Raw genomic sequence first — 14,670 nt, forward strand, 5'->3', positions numbered from 1 at the left:
AAGTATCAGGTATCAGCGTGCATAATGTTTTTAAATAGAGTAGGCACTAGTACAAAATGAAAAATTCCTTTTCTAATAAAGGTTCGTATTCAGGCAGTGGATTCTTGCATCTATAAAGTGCAAAGTGTGAAGTAGCTCAAAATATATAAAGCTTAAAAGTCTGTTTGTTTGTTTGATTGAACGCGCTAATCTCAGAAACTACTGGTCCGATTTGAAAAATTCTTTCAGTGCTAGATAGCCCATTTATCGAGGAAGCCCATATACGGGAACGGGAACCACGCGGGTAAAACTGCGTGGTGTCAGCTAGTTTATGATAAACTATAATTACAACACCAAACACTATCAATAATTACAACACAAAACGTTATTGCACGAAATCACTAACACGACTGGCAGCGTAGTGATCTATACGCTGCCTCACAAACAACTGAGCTGAAGTCATCAAATACCCTCTTAATTATACCAACACTGATACCTCCCTCTTCCTTCCTCTACAATAACATAAATAATGAATGTTAATACCGCCTGTTATCGCCGCGTTGCAACAACTTGCGGTAAGGTCGGCTTCAGTGTGCTCGTGGCGTTCAATCCGTCCACATCTCTTGTTGTGTAATTCTTTATGAGTTACTTGGGATAGGCGAGGAGAGTGACTTGAGGTTTGTTAACAGTCAAAGGATTATTTAACCCTACACACAACGTTCACAAGTGCGTGACTTCACTCAAGGTCATTCTCTGCCATTCTAGAGTCTTATTTTGGTTACAGTTTGATTAGTTACCTTTACCTTAACCTTTGTTCGACAGTAGTTTTCTTATTTTTGTAATCACTTCTGAGTGTGCTAAAACTCCTACTACTACCTTAAGAGGAACTTATAACACTCCTCTTTTTTTGAAGTCGGTTAAATAAACTTTTTCATTAATTTCGAGAAATAAATTTGACGTTAATCCCAGAAGTGGGTGTGATAACAATCGAAGTCGCCTCCAGTTCAAGTGTGTGTGGCATGTCGTCGGCTAGCTCGATGCGATATCGCCTGAATATCGCCAACAGGCCGGCAAACATGGGCATCTTGGAAAAACGTTGACCTGCACAAAAAGAAACAGACTTTATTTTTAAATAAGAAAAAATATTTCGAAATCAATACACATAAGTAAAATTGAAGTTACATTTAAGTAAAACTGACTACGATTTTAAGATAATTGTGTTTTCTTAAGTGTTTATAGTTATTTACGATATTTAATATCGTATAATGATCCGCGTAGTTCCCTAACCCGCAGAGCAGGGATACGGGGTTAAAATATAGCCTACAGCACTCGGGGATAGTATAGCTTCCAACAGAGAAAGAATTTTTCTAATCGGCTCAGTAGTTTCGGAGCCTATTCTATGCAAACAAATAAATTAGTATAGATAACATTGTCAATAAAAAAGCATCATCCCTATACTTCGTTTTGATGAATACTTTGCCAATGAAATTACAGCTACTTTATTATGTCAAACTCGAGCTTAATGTTCCTCAGATTGATGCAAGCAGCGTTGCCATTTGCGATTTTTAAATCAACTTTTTTTCTATGTCCCGTTTTTTTCACTCAAAATGTTTTAGAATCTGAACTTGGCAATTACATTTATTCTTTAGGAACCTTTAAACACTGTCAATATTATTGACTGTGCGCCGGTACCTTAAAATACATATCGTACCCAAGTTACATTTCAAGTTGGTACATTATTTTGAAAATAAACTACTTATGCAAGCTTTAATAACAGGGCCTGCAACCTTTTTGTAGATAGATTGCAACTGATAAGTAAAAGTTGAAGTACCTACGAGTAGTTACCAACTTGGTAACTTTTGCTTATCAAATTAACATCTTGAAGGAAAACTTTACACAACATGCCCATAAATACCCAAGATACCCATATGCAAGATATTAAGTTATTTTTAAGTTGGCAATGACTAAATGACTAAATTAAAATCTAAATAACTTAAATTCGAAACAAATACATACCGATACACATCCTAGGACCTTCCCCGAATGATAAGAATGTAAATGGTTTTATATTTTTTCTTTCTTCTCCATAAAAACGTTCTGGGCGAAACTTTTCCGGTTCCGGGTAATGGTCGGGATTGTAATGTATGTTTGTCACTGGAATGTGAATGAGATCTCCCTTCTGGATACGGAGACCAGTTGGGAAAGTGTAGTCTTCCATAACGTCCCTGGTAAGAACTCCCAACACTGGGTACATACGAAGACTTTCATCGATACACGCTTCGAGATATGGAAGCTCGTTTATACATTCGTATTCAATCTCACCGTTCTTTTTCTTGAAGTAACAATCCACTTCTGCAATCAGTTTATCTTGAATCTCTTTGTGTTTTGCAAGTTCGTATAAAAGAAAACTTAAAGCTGTCGCAGTTGTCTCATATCCAGCTCCGAAGAACAATACACACTGACCGACCAATAACTCATCATTCACTTCTAAGCTCGCCGTATTATTGACTCCATATTTGTTACCCAATCTGGCTCCCGATATACAACTTTTCTCCCTCCATGTCAAAATAAGGTCAACAAAGTCATTCCTCGATGATTTGTCTGTTTGACGACTGTTAAAAATATCAATCAAAAGTTTATGGAAAAAGCTAAACAATTTGTTATCGAATAGGCGTAATCTTAATGCGTAAAATAAAGATGGCCATATTATTCGACAATTTAATTTCAATCCTCTAGCGATGGATGTATCGAATATATTTTCTCGTATGATCATAAAGGGGTTCGTCTCACCACCGGTTTTCATAGTGTTAGAATTAAAACCGAATCCACATGTTGATATGCAATCTATAGTGTATCTTTCGAACAAAACTTTTACATCGATGTATGGCTGAATTTTAGTGTCCTCTTCAAGTAAACGCTCCAATTGCTTAACGCAGTCTTTTATCAAGTAAAACATGCCCTTAATTTTAGCTGACGAGTAGAGTGGTGTCAGATTCTGTCGTTGGATTTTCCATTTATCGCCACTGGTGAAGAACAATGTTTTCGTGACCGGCTCTCTTTCTGAATAGTCTGAACAATCTCTGCCACTGAAGTAATAGAAGTCCTTCGATAGCACCAGTTTTACTAAATCAGGATCTTGAACAATTAGAGTAGGTCTCGTGCCAAAAAGAGACCCGATGTAAGGCTCCGTTGGAAACTGCTTACATATTTCGTAAGTAACTTGTGTCACATGTTTCTTTAGGATCATCGATTCGATATGATTGCCAAATAATGGTAAAGGTTTTAAGTGGGGCACGTTTCTTTTTAACCAGTAATCGTGATTTTTCGTTAATAAACATTTCAGAAAATATAATAATATACTAAAAGCGAATATAACTACCAGATGTAGGACCATTTTTGCGAACACTGCACTTGCACTGAGCACTCGCACAATTCTGAAGACAGTTGCAGTGCAGCCAGAAAAGGATTACCTAAACTATAAATTTGAATAAAATGTGGTGGGTGGATGCAATATGTAAGCACGTATGCAACTGCAGCGCATCATAGTGCTGCACAAGTGCACATAAAGACATGAGCATACCTCAGACCAATTATTGTATAGGACCTGCCTCGCTAGACGTTACTTTTCTGTCAAAGTATATGATCAACGATCTAATGTAATTATAAAAACTGTCCCTATAGAATCGATGTTAAATAGTTGTAATCGTGTTCGTCAGTTAAAGAGCTCCGTAAAAATACCTTTTTGTGTAATTGAATTGTGTAAAAAACGGGCAAAAACTTCTAGTTTAGTATAAGATATATACCAAATCTAAGCTCGTTTTCCTCAGAAAATGACAGACAATTTAGTTCGTGACTATGAGTGCGGTACAGGTCCTTCTATAATTGGTCTGAGGAGCATACCTTTCCAGTGCCAAATAAAACGTTACTTGTGGTCTATTAGGTATACAATATGCTTAATTGATTAAATTTGCTTTTATGCTTAATCGGTTAAATAGTTCAATATGATAGTAACAGTACATTATACCTGTAACTTATAAAATAAAATACCTAAGCGTTTATTATTGCTGGTTTTTTAACATAATTCGTAATTAATTATCAACTTGTCCTTCGAAATAGACCTTCCCTATCGATGTCCATTTTTCTCTGTTCATTCAGGGCCGATGACTTTCTTTAAATAATCCTATCGACATTCCACCTGACTTCTATCTTCACTTTCCTCTAGCCATCCCGGTTCCGGTGGTTCCGTTATTATTAATAACGGAAGATTATGAAACACGGTTAAAACTCACGTGATATAAGGTCGGAGTATGCCCGACTAGTCCCGTTATTATCTGTAAAACGGCTAAAAACAAATGTTTGTTGTATGGAAGCCCAATAAATATTAATTTTATCCTGTTTTTAGTATTTGTTTTTAGGTTGTTATAGCGGTAACTATCTGTGAATAATAAAATAAAATAAAAGTAAAATATCTGTGAAAATTTCCACTGTTTAACTATCACGGTTCATAAGATACAGCCTGGCGACAGACGGACTGACGGACAGACAGACAGACAGAAAAAATATGTACAAGGTAATAGTGTCTCATTTTACCCTTTGGAAACGGAGCCCTAAACACCCATGAATTATGATTATTATAATGTAATAAGGGGATATTCGTGAAGGTTTTATTTTCTAAAATAAAACAATAATAAGCAAATATGTAATATATTAGTATAAGCACAGAAAACATATGTACAAGTTATAAGCAAAGCAACGTGTATAAAAATTATTTATTTTTGCAATGTGTGTGTGTATTTTTGTAATGTAATAGGTATACTTAATATGTAATTTTAATTCAACTTCATCATATCAGCCGATGGACGTCCACAGCAGGATATAGGCCTTTTGTAGGGACTTCCAATCACGATCCAGAGCCGCCTGCATCCAGCGAATTCCTGCGACTCGCTTGGTTTCGTCAGTGCACCTGGTGTGGGGTCGACGAACACTGGAATTTCTAGTGCGCGGTTGCCATTCCAGCACCTTGGGACCTCGACGTCCATCGGCTCTTCGAACTAAGTGTCCCGCCCATTGCCACTTCAGATTCGAGACTCGTTGAGCTATGTCAGTGACTTTGGTTCTTCTACGGATCTCCTCATATTTGATTCGATCACGCAGGGACACTCCGAGAAGAGCTCGTTCCATCGCCCGCTGAGTGACTCTGAGCCTTCTTACCAAGTCTCGGAACCATGGCCATGGGTCACCACTGGCAACATGCACTGTTCGAAGAACACTGTTAATTTTACTTCCTTTTAATATTTTTTGTATATCTTAATATTACTTGGGAACGCGAGTATACATTCTTGTAAAAGTTTTTTTTATCTATTATTTTTTTATTTATAACATTAATAAATATGTTTAACTCCAAGTTTTTATATTCTCAATGCATTAGCTTCAAAATAGAGGTAATTTAAGAGATAATGGGATTCGATATGCAGCTAGTGTTAATTTTCTAAATTGACTCTGGTCTCGTCTGGTTCGGTTATCTGCCTTCGGAGTCCTGACTATATCCAAATGACGTACCGACAAGTGTTGTAGGTACGTAGTTACGTACATACGGAACCCTAAAAAAGACGTGCCTTTAGGCTTTCCGTGGTATTAATTTAAGCTTTATCGGAATAGCTGAAGTGGTGACAAGTGAATACATCGTGAACGGAATACTAGTAGGCATGTCCTCTGCGAGTTCAACACGATAGTTCCTAAATATCGTTAGAAGGGCGGCGTTCATCGGCATCTTTGAAAATCTCATACCTGAAAAGATAAACAAACTTTAATAATGGCATTTTATTCTTTAGCAAGTACTGTTAATCCAACTTGTAAGAGTCATAATCTCTCGTCATAGGGAGAATCTATTTTTTTCTTTAGAAACCACTGTCTACAGAAAGAAAGAAAAACTTTTTAACTGAAATTTTGAAACTACATGCTACTTTAACGCCACTAATTTTCCTTTGTGATTGTATGACAATATTTTGGTGAAATTCAGTTTTCACAAATTCCACGGGAGCTAGTATCGCCAATATAGTCAAAATGTTACTTGATAACCTCAATTTTCCATTGAAAATTCCCTTTAATATTGGTCCAGGAAATAGGGCGGACACGACACAAAAACTTTTAAAACTTTGTATGTGTTTTACTATCGTGTAAAATATTTGAGGAAACACTTTTTTATGTATATGTCAATACATATAGTCATCTATATATTTAAAAGAAAGTCGTGTTACTCCACTTAAAACTCAAGAACGGCTGAACCGATTTAGCTGAAAATTGGCAGGGAGGTAGTTTAGAGCCAGGAGAAGGACATAGGACTTTTTTAAAAAAATAATACGGTAGGGCAGGGTAGGGGTAGGGTAAGGGTAGGGTAGGGGTATGGTAGGGGTAGGGTAGGGGTAGGGTAGGGTAGGGTAGGGGTAGGGTAGGGGTAGGGTAGAGGTAGTTGAAAGTTTACATCGAAGTTCACGCGGACGAAGTCGCGGGCATCCGCTAGTATACATATAAAAAGTGTCTGTTAATCATTTAGGGATATATCATAATATAGAATACGAAGATTCGCAATAACTAATCTGATTTATATAATGGCATGATAAGAAGTGACTTTTAATCCAACCTCCAACCTTAGATTAATAAGCCTCCAACATTGTTTTGATTATTTGGAACATTATCGTTACATAAGAACAATCTAGACATTACGAATTATCTAGTGTATATAATAATCTGTAATTTTATGGTGCATTCATCGGCCGGTTTTCAGTTAATACATACATCAGCCGATAGCAGTTTTAGACGGATTATTCTACACGTTATAGCTACATGTCTTATCTTTTAATGCGAACATTAAGACTTACCGAGTTACGAGTAGAAAAAGAGTATTAATAATTTGTGTCCATCTGAATAATATTTACCTACATTGTACAGATATTGTTCATAAAAGGCTTGAAGTGAGCTGTCACTGTATTAAAATACAAAATTTAATTTAGTGACATCATCATCAACAACACCATCATCATCATCATCATCATCATCATCATCATCATCATCATCATCATTAGGAGAGTCTATACCTATTCCCTAAATGGAGGTGAGACCAAATATACGCTGAAGAAACTATACGCCATTTTATTGAAGTTTAAAAAAAGAAAAAGCTTAATACTACATAGCTCATAGACTCAAACCCGTACCCTCGTGATCCGAAACCACACAGTCTTACCATTCAATCTCTGTCAACAGGTTGGTTAGATAAAGTTAAGGATCAAAAGGCAAAGCTAGTGATTTCAGTATTTGGAAAATATAACTTTTCCTTTGTAATATAAAAACTGAAACGAACACATTAATTATTAATGTATCTATTGAATTAAATATTTCCAATGATGTTAATTAAGACAATTCAACTTTATAATCCAAAATAAACGAAGATGAATGCTTGTAAAATAACAAAATAATATCACATTTCCTAGCACCTTAGCAATTCCGTATCAACTACACAATCTAATCGTCTTTTAAGTATCATCATAGAAGTGTTGGAATGACGTAACGTCTTAATAGGTACTATTGCAGCTAGCCAACTGCCGGTTTCCTTATTATTATGTTTGACAAGTGGACGTGCAATTGTCAGACATAATATGAAGTAGGTCGCACCGACTCGCAAGGACTGAATAGTCTATATCTATACTTATAATAAATCTGTAGAGAGGTCAATTCTGTACATGAAATATATTTCCAAAATAACTATCAGGGGGTGATTAGTGGTCGATACTGATGCCAAAAATGCAATCAGTAAAATTTTGGTCTGTCTGTCTGTCTGTATGTTCTTTATAGAAACAAAAACTACTCGACGGATTTTAACGAAACTTGGTACAATTATTTTTCATACTCCTGGGCAGGTTATAGTATACTTTTCATCACGCTACGATGAATAGGAGCAGAGCAGTGAAGGGAAATGTTGGGAAAACGGGAGATGTTACTCAATTTTTTCAGCTTTCGCCGCGTGGTATGTTCGTTATTAAAACAAAAACTACTCGACGTATTTTAACGAAACTTGGTACAATTATTTTTCATACTCCTGGGCAGGTTATAGTATACTTTTATTACGCTACGATCAATAGGAGCAGAGCAGTGAAGGGAAACGTTGGGAAAACGGGTGAAGTTACTTCATTTTTTAAGCTTCCGTCGCGTGTGCAGCTTTAATGGGTAGGGTAGTGCAGGGTAGGGGTAGGGTAAAGGTAGTTTAAAGTTTACATCTACCTTCACGTAGACGAAGTCGCGGGCGTCCGCTAGTGTTAAATAAATAGGTTGACTTACCTAAACATAGCCTTGCTCCTTCACCGAATGGGAAGAAGGTGTACGGTTTGACATCCTTTTTAGCATCGCCATAAAAGCGCTCTGGTCTGTATACTTCTGGTTCAGGGAAGTGATCCGGGTTGTGGTGAATATAATATATGGGTATGTGAACACGATCTCGTTTCTGTAAACGCAAACCTGTCGGCAAAGTGTAGTCATCCATAACTTCTCGTGCTATTAGTCCAAGCACTGGATAGAGTCGTAGAGTTTCGTCAATACAGGCAGTAATATACGGCAGCTCATTAACACACTCATATTGAATTGTATCATTCTTCTCAAAATAAGAATCCACCTCTTTTATCACTTTCAACTGAACATCCTGGTTCTTCGCTATTTCGTACAGAACGAAACTCAAAGTCGTGGAAGTAGTTTCAAAACCGGCTGCAAAGAGTCCAATACACTGACTGACCAACAGTTCATCGTTGACTTCTAAGGTAATTGTCTTCTTGCCACCAGTTTTCTCATTGCTCAAACTGTCACCAGTTAAAACTTTAGATTTCTTCCACGTTAGTATTAGATCAACAAAATCGTTAGTGGACGATTGCGTCTTCTCTCTCGATGCAAATACCGCTGTCAGTATGCTACGGAAGAAATGGTATAGATTCTTGTCGAATAAAGACAATCCCAATGCATAGAATAATGTAGGCCACATTTGCCTAAAATATAGTCTGACTCCCACGAATTTTGACGTGTCGAATATTTTGTCACGCAGCACTATAAAAGGGTTAGCACTAGTGTCTGCGTTTTTATTCATTGAATTACAATTTATTCCAAATGCGCAGCTCGTTACGATGTCTATTGTGTACATCGCCAGCAAAGTTTTCACGTCAACAGCTGACCCGTTCCTTGTCTCTTCTTCTAGAAGGGTCTCGAGTTGATTGGCGCAGCTTTTTATTATATGGAACATACCTTTTACTTTCGCCGCAGAATATAGAGGACTGAGATTTTGCCGTTGTATTTTCCATTTATCACCACCACTGAAAAATATGTTGTTTGTTATTGGTTCCTTGCTCGTATGATCGTTCACTTCTCTGGCGCTGAAGTAATAGTAGTCTGTGGTGAAGACCAGCTTAACTAAATCGGGATCCGTAATAAGAAGCGCTGGGGCGGTACCGAAGAACGTCCCAATATACGGCTCCTTGGGAAATTGTTTGCAGATGTCATACGCAACCATTGTTTGATGTTTTTGTAACAAAATGGTTTCCTTGTAGTTTCCAAACAGCAGCGAAGGGTTAAGGAACGGCACTTTCCTCTTCTTCCAGTAATCGTGGTTTTTGGATAGAAAATAATGCACACTGCATATTGTTATAGTTATAAAAGCTACTAAAATATAATATAACACCATAGTGAAAATAAATACAACGTTATCTGTCGAAACGTGCGATCTTCAACGACGCAAAAGTTATCTGCTGCTACGCTTCTCGCGAAGTACTAATACACACTAATAGACACTGTTTATCTAGCACGGCAGTAATAGACTAAGAGCCCGTGAACTCCAAACCTTCGTCATTTTATAAAAGTTGTAAGTTTGTTAACTCATGCTCTTACCATGACAATTATGAAGTTTGGACCGTGGTGGCTTTGGCAGGTAGCAGGTTTTAAGGACAGAGCCAGACCCTCAACCGTCTAAGTGTAAAGTATAATTTTTTTATGTTTTCCTTGGCTCGGCATTTAGTGTAATTCGTGCCTCGTAAAACACTATTTAATTTGAAACTAAAGGTATTTAGCGAAGGGTTGCCATGGAGCCAAGTGTCTGGCGAATAGAAATATCATCACACTAATATTATAATGGCGAAAGTTTGTGTGTAAGTGTGAAAGTGTGAAAATGTGTAAGTGTGTAAGTATGTTTGTTCCTCTTCTACGCTGCGGCTACTGAAGCGATTTGGCTGAAATTTGGAATGGAAATATATTTTACTCTGGATTAACACATAGGCTACTTTTCGTCCGGGAAAAATCCAGGGTTCCCGCGGGATTTGTGAAAACCGAATTCCACGCGGACGAAGTCGCGGGCGACCGCTAGTTTCTCATATTACGCTGAAAAAAAATACAAATAAAAATTATACTTTATATAGGGCTGTTGAGATTTTGGAACCTTGAAACCTGCTACTTTCCAGAACCACCACAGTCCAAACTCCATAGTTGGTTACAGTACTTATTTTTAGTAAGAGCATGAGATGACAAACTTTCAGCTTTTATAAAAAGACGAAGATCTAGCTGTCGCTGGCTCTCCGTCTATAATACTATGACAGACGAGTTTTTAACAACCTGAACGAGATCCATTAAACTATAATTAACTACAATTGCTTAATTTATTATACTAAACACACAGTACACACTTGCAACATTTTACTGGCGTTGAACAAAGTACCCACTATATATACCACAGTACTTATTACTACTAAGTACTATTAGTAGCAGAACTCCGCAGTTTCACCTGCGTAGTGTCCGTTCCCGTGAGAATAATGGGATAAACTGTAGCCTATGTTACTCCCCGATAATGTTGCTTCTCATAAATGAATAATTTATTCAAATCGGTCTCGGATAATTTAATCTTGTTCGACAGAGTGTAGACTTCCTATTGTTCTAAGATCTGGCATTCGAAATATATGTATACCCTATTACCCTCATCTATTATTTATTGGTGATATTTGGTGATAAGAAAGAAATAATAGATAATATTCACAGTGTCACATTGCAAATACAATAATAATAATAATAAATAAATAAATAAGCCTTTTATTCGGACCTTTTTAACGAAATCTTACACTATAGTTTATACAATTCAAAATATTACAGACATTTAAATATTATATCTATACTAATGTTATAAAGAGGAAAACTTTGTTTGTATGTTTGTTTGTTTGTAATGAATAGGCTCAAAAACTACTGGACCGATTTTAAAAATTCTTTCACCATTCAAAAGCTACATTATCCATAACATAGGCTAAATTTTATTTAGGAAAATAATAGGGTTCCAAGGGAAAAAAGGGAAATTAATTGTAGGGAAAGGGTAGGGGTAGGGTAGCGGTAGGGTAGTTGTAGGGTAGAGTAGGGGTAGAGTAAAGGTAGGGTAGAGTAGGGGTAGGGTTGTGGTAGGGGTAGGAGTAGGGTAATGTAAGGTAGGGATAGGGAAGAAGTGCAAATAATTAAATTAATAAGTCAAAGCGAAGCTTGAGCGGGTCCGCTAGTTTAAATTAATAAAATAGAAAATTCCTGAAACACGTGTAGGTACATTTATTTAGTATTTCCTATCACATATCTTTTTTTTTGCTGAAAATTAAAAAAACATGCGGTAAAGGGTTAGGGATAAAAGTGAAGAAGCAATTAAAGACCAAGGAGATATTGCTATACCATTAGCTGCAGTAATGCTCAGCAATAAATATAATCTTAGAGAATTAGGAGGATAAATCTATATTTCAATAGTATTAAAAATTGTATCTTTAAAGTTCATCAATAAAAAAATTAGTGCATATACCGTAGTTGTACGTTACCAAACTAATAGACCAGGCGTTGTGAGGTATCGAGTGTTTATAATTCCCATTCTGTTTAATGTTTTGAACATAGAAAGGCATTCAGCAAAAAATGGATAAACAAAACTCCTGGCACTATGCAGAATCGTAATCAGTAGCTTTTCTTTTCTGAATTCGAAACTGTAAACAAAATACGGTCCTGGAATTGTGCACACTCAATACCTCACAGCACCTGGTTTATAAGAAGTTAGAAAAGTAGTTTTTGATTCAATTTTACTCTATATACTCGTACTACTTATAAGTAAAAATTATCACGAATCCACAAACAAACTGTTTAACTGCAATACCCTTGCTTGAAAAAAAATAGCACTAACCTTAATATTCCAGAAACGGATCTCGGTTAAAACTATAAAAAACTAAATTTACTTATTTTTCACTTATAATAATAATTAAGTAGATACCTAGTATTAATAGATAGGTAGGTATTATGTTCACATTTAAATGCATATTTTTATATAACCCGAAATAAATATTACTTTTTTTAATTTTATATAATTAGTTTCTTATCAATTTAATTATGATTTAATTATTATCTTTTCTTGGAATAAATTTGACATGTATACCGCTAACAGTCTGTGTGATGACAGCTCTAGGGTTCATAACCATTTCGCCAGTCATGTTCTCCGCCAGCTCGACTCTATATTTCTTGAATATCTTTAGAACTGCCGCAAATATGGGCATTTTTGCGAATCTCATACCTGAAAATTGCTTAAAATATTAAACAGTTTCTTAGCGGAAATTCATCGATACACTTATACCACTAATACCATTAATACTAGCGAATGCCCGCATCTTCGACGGCAAGTTTTTCATAAATCCTGCGGGAACCATGAATTATTCCGCGATAAAATATATGCTCAATAACCTCTTCCATCTACCAGTTGTTGATTTCCGAGATTAGCCCGGACAAACAGACAGACAAAAAAAGCTTGATTGTGGTTTTGTATTGTACAAATAACTTGAGAAAATAGTCACCTATACATATCCTAGGTCCCTCACCGAACGGCATATAAGTGTAAGGTTTAATATTTTTCTGCTTTCCTTCTCCAAAGAATCGTTCCGGACGAAATTCTTCCGGCTCTGGGAAATTGAGGGGATTACGTTGAATATGATATATGGGAATATGAATTCGATCGCCTTTTGCGAAACGTAAACCAGTTGGCAAGGTGTAATCGTGAATCACTTCACGAGTTATAACACCTAACACAGGATACAGGCGTAGACTTTCTTCTAGACACGATTCGATAAATGGCATCCGGTTTATACACTCATATTCAATTTCTTTGTGTTGAGCAAAATATTCATCAACCTCCTGTATTACCCTTTCTTGAACAGTCTTGTTCTTTGCTAATTCATAGACTAGAAAACTTATAGAAGTAGACGTTGTTTCAAACCCGGCTGCAAAGAAAAGTACGCATTGCGATATTAGAAGTTCGTCATTTACTTCAATGCTTACTTTCTTTTTTTCACCAGTCTCTATGTTACTCAAGGTGTCACCTGTTATTGAATTTTCTCTTTTCCAATTTAAGATAAGATCCACGAAGTCATTCTTAGAAGATTTAGTTTCCTCACGTTTCCTGAATACCCCGGAAAGGAGATCATTAAAAAATCTACGAACATCATCTTCCAATAGTTTGAATCCAAGCGCGTAAAAAATTCCTGGCCACATTGATCGGCCTATATTTTTAAAGGCTCTGAAGGCAGAAGTATCAAATATTTGGTCAGCGACAGTTACGAAGGGATTGTCTTTGACATTCTTTTTCATCGTATCGGAACTTACCCCAAAAGCACAAGAAGAAATGCAGCCTATTGTGTATTTTGACAACAAGTTCCTGATTTCAATGTTTGGATCCGTTTCTATTTCTTCAGCAAGTAACCTCTCTAAATTGTCTGCATAGTTATTTATCAAATAGAACATATTTTTTAACTTTGCGGAAGTAAAAAGTGGTGTTAAATTCGTACGTAAAACTTTCCACTCGTCTCCATACGCGAAGAACATATTTTTAGATAGCAGTTCTCTATCGTTATAATCTGAAGTTTCCCTTCCGTTGCAGAAGTAAAATTCCTTTGACAGAACAAGTTTTAACAAACTCGGGTCTTGAACAATAAGTGCCGGCTCCGTGCCATAAAATGCCCCAACATACGGTTCATTGGGAAACTGTCGGCATATTTCTTGCTCGACTAGATTCATATGTCTCTTTAATAAAAGACTATCTTTAAAGTTACCAAAAAATGGCAATGGATCCACAAAGGGAACATTCCTGGTTTTCCAATAGTTTTTATTTCTTAATAAAAAATAATATGTGAAATATAATATTGCAATGACAGAGAAGAAAATATAGTAAATAGCCATCTTGGCGTATGCTCAACTATATTATGATTCTAGCAAGAAATAGTTTTGCGTTTATTCAATTTGATTAACGAGGGTTTTGAACCTTATTGTTATACAAAGTAGGGTAACATTAATGTTTTGTTTATGTTTGCAAAGAAGTTTCTCAAGTCAAATGTTTGCGATCAGACGACGATTTATAACTGGGTATTTTAACTCGTCTATTAAAGGAATCTTCAGACTCATTTCTGGCGCCATCGAGTAAGGGTCGCGTGGTCTAGACAGTGACCACGCGACCCTTACTCGATAGGGCCAGGACTGAGTCTGAAGATTCCTTTAGATTCCTTAATCTATACTAAGGTTATAAATACAAAACTCTGTCAGTCTGTCACCCATTCACAGTTAAAATTAATTTTTGTACGGGGATAAAAAGGAACTTAGAGCAGACAGATGAGCATATTA

The 14,670-nt window shown here is 36.3% G+C and overlaps 3 protein-coding genes across 3 annotated transcripts; all 3 read right to left on the reverse strand.

The window, feature by feature from the left end:
* LOC128198322 (cytochrome P450 6B5-like) lies at window positions 1-3,889 on the reverse strand. Its single transcript, XM_052883082.1, has 2 exons — window positions 1,996-3,889; window positions 1-1,080 (listed from the first exon to the last, which is right to left on the reverse strand). The coding sequence occupies exons 1-2, from the start codon at window positions 3,371-3,373 to the stop codon at window positions 914-916; spliced, it is 1,545 nt and encodes a 514-aa protein (XP_052739042.1). The 5' UTR covers window positions 3,374-3,889; the 3' UTR covers window positions 1-913.
* Window positions 3,890-4,667: 778 nt separating this feature from the next.
* Window positions 4,668-9,778, reverse strand: LOC112042826 (cytochrome P450 6B5). The gene is made up of 2 exons (XM_052883081.1): window positions 8,311-9,778; window positions 4,668-5,766 (listed from the first exon to the last, which is right to left on the reverse strand). The coding sequence occupies exons 1-2, from the start codon at window positions 9,692-9,694 to the stop codon at window positions 5,597-5,599; spliced, it is 1,554 nt and encodes a 517-aa protein (XP_052739041.1). The 5' UTR covers window positions 9,695-9,778; the 3' UTR covers window positions 4,668-5,596.
* Window positions 9,779-12,369: 2,591 nt separating this feature from the next.
* Window positions 12,370-14,243, reverse strand: LOC112042827 (cytochrome P450 6B2-like). Its single transcript, XM_024078001.2, has 2 exons — window positions 12,855-14,243; window positions 12,370-12,577 (listed from the first exon to the last, which is right to left on the reverse strand). The coding sequence occupies exons 1-2, from the start codon at window positions 14,230-14,232 to the stop codon at window positions 12,402-12,404; spliced, it is 1,554 nt and encodes a 517-aa protein (XP_023933769.2). The 5' UTR covers window positions 14,233-14,243; the 3' UTR covers window positions 12,370-12,401.
* Between the last annotated feature and the right edge of the window lie 427 nt (window positions 14,244-14,670).

The sequence above is a fragment of the Bicyclus anynana genome, chromosome 8 (genome assembly GCF_947172395.1).
Source record: "Bicyclus anynana chromosome 8, ilBicAnyn1.1, whole genome shotgun sequence".
NCBI classification, from domain to species: Eukaryota; Metazoa; Arthropoda; class Insecta; order Lepidoptera; family Nymphalidae; genus Bicyclus; species Bicyclus anynana.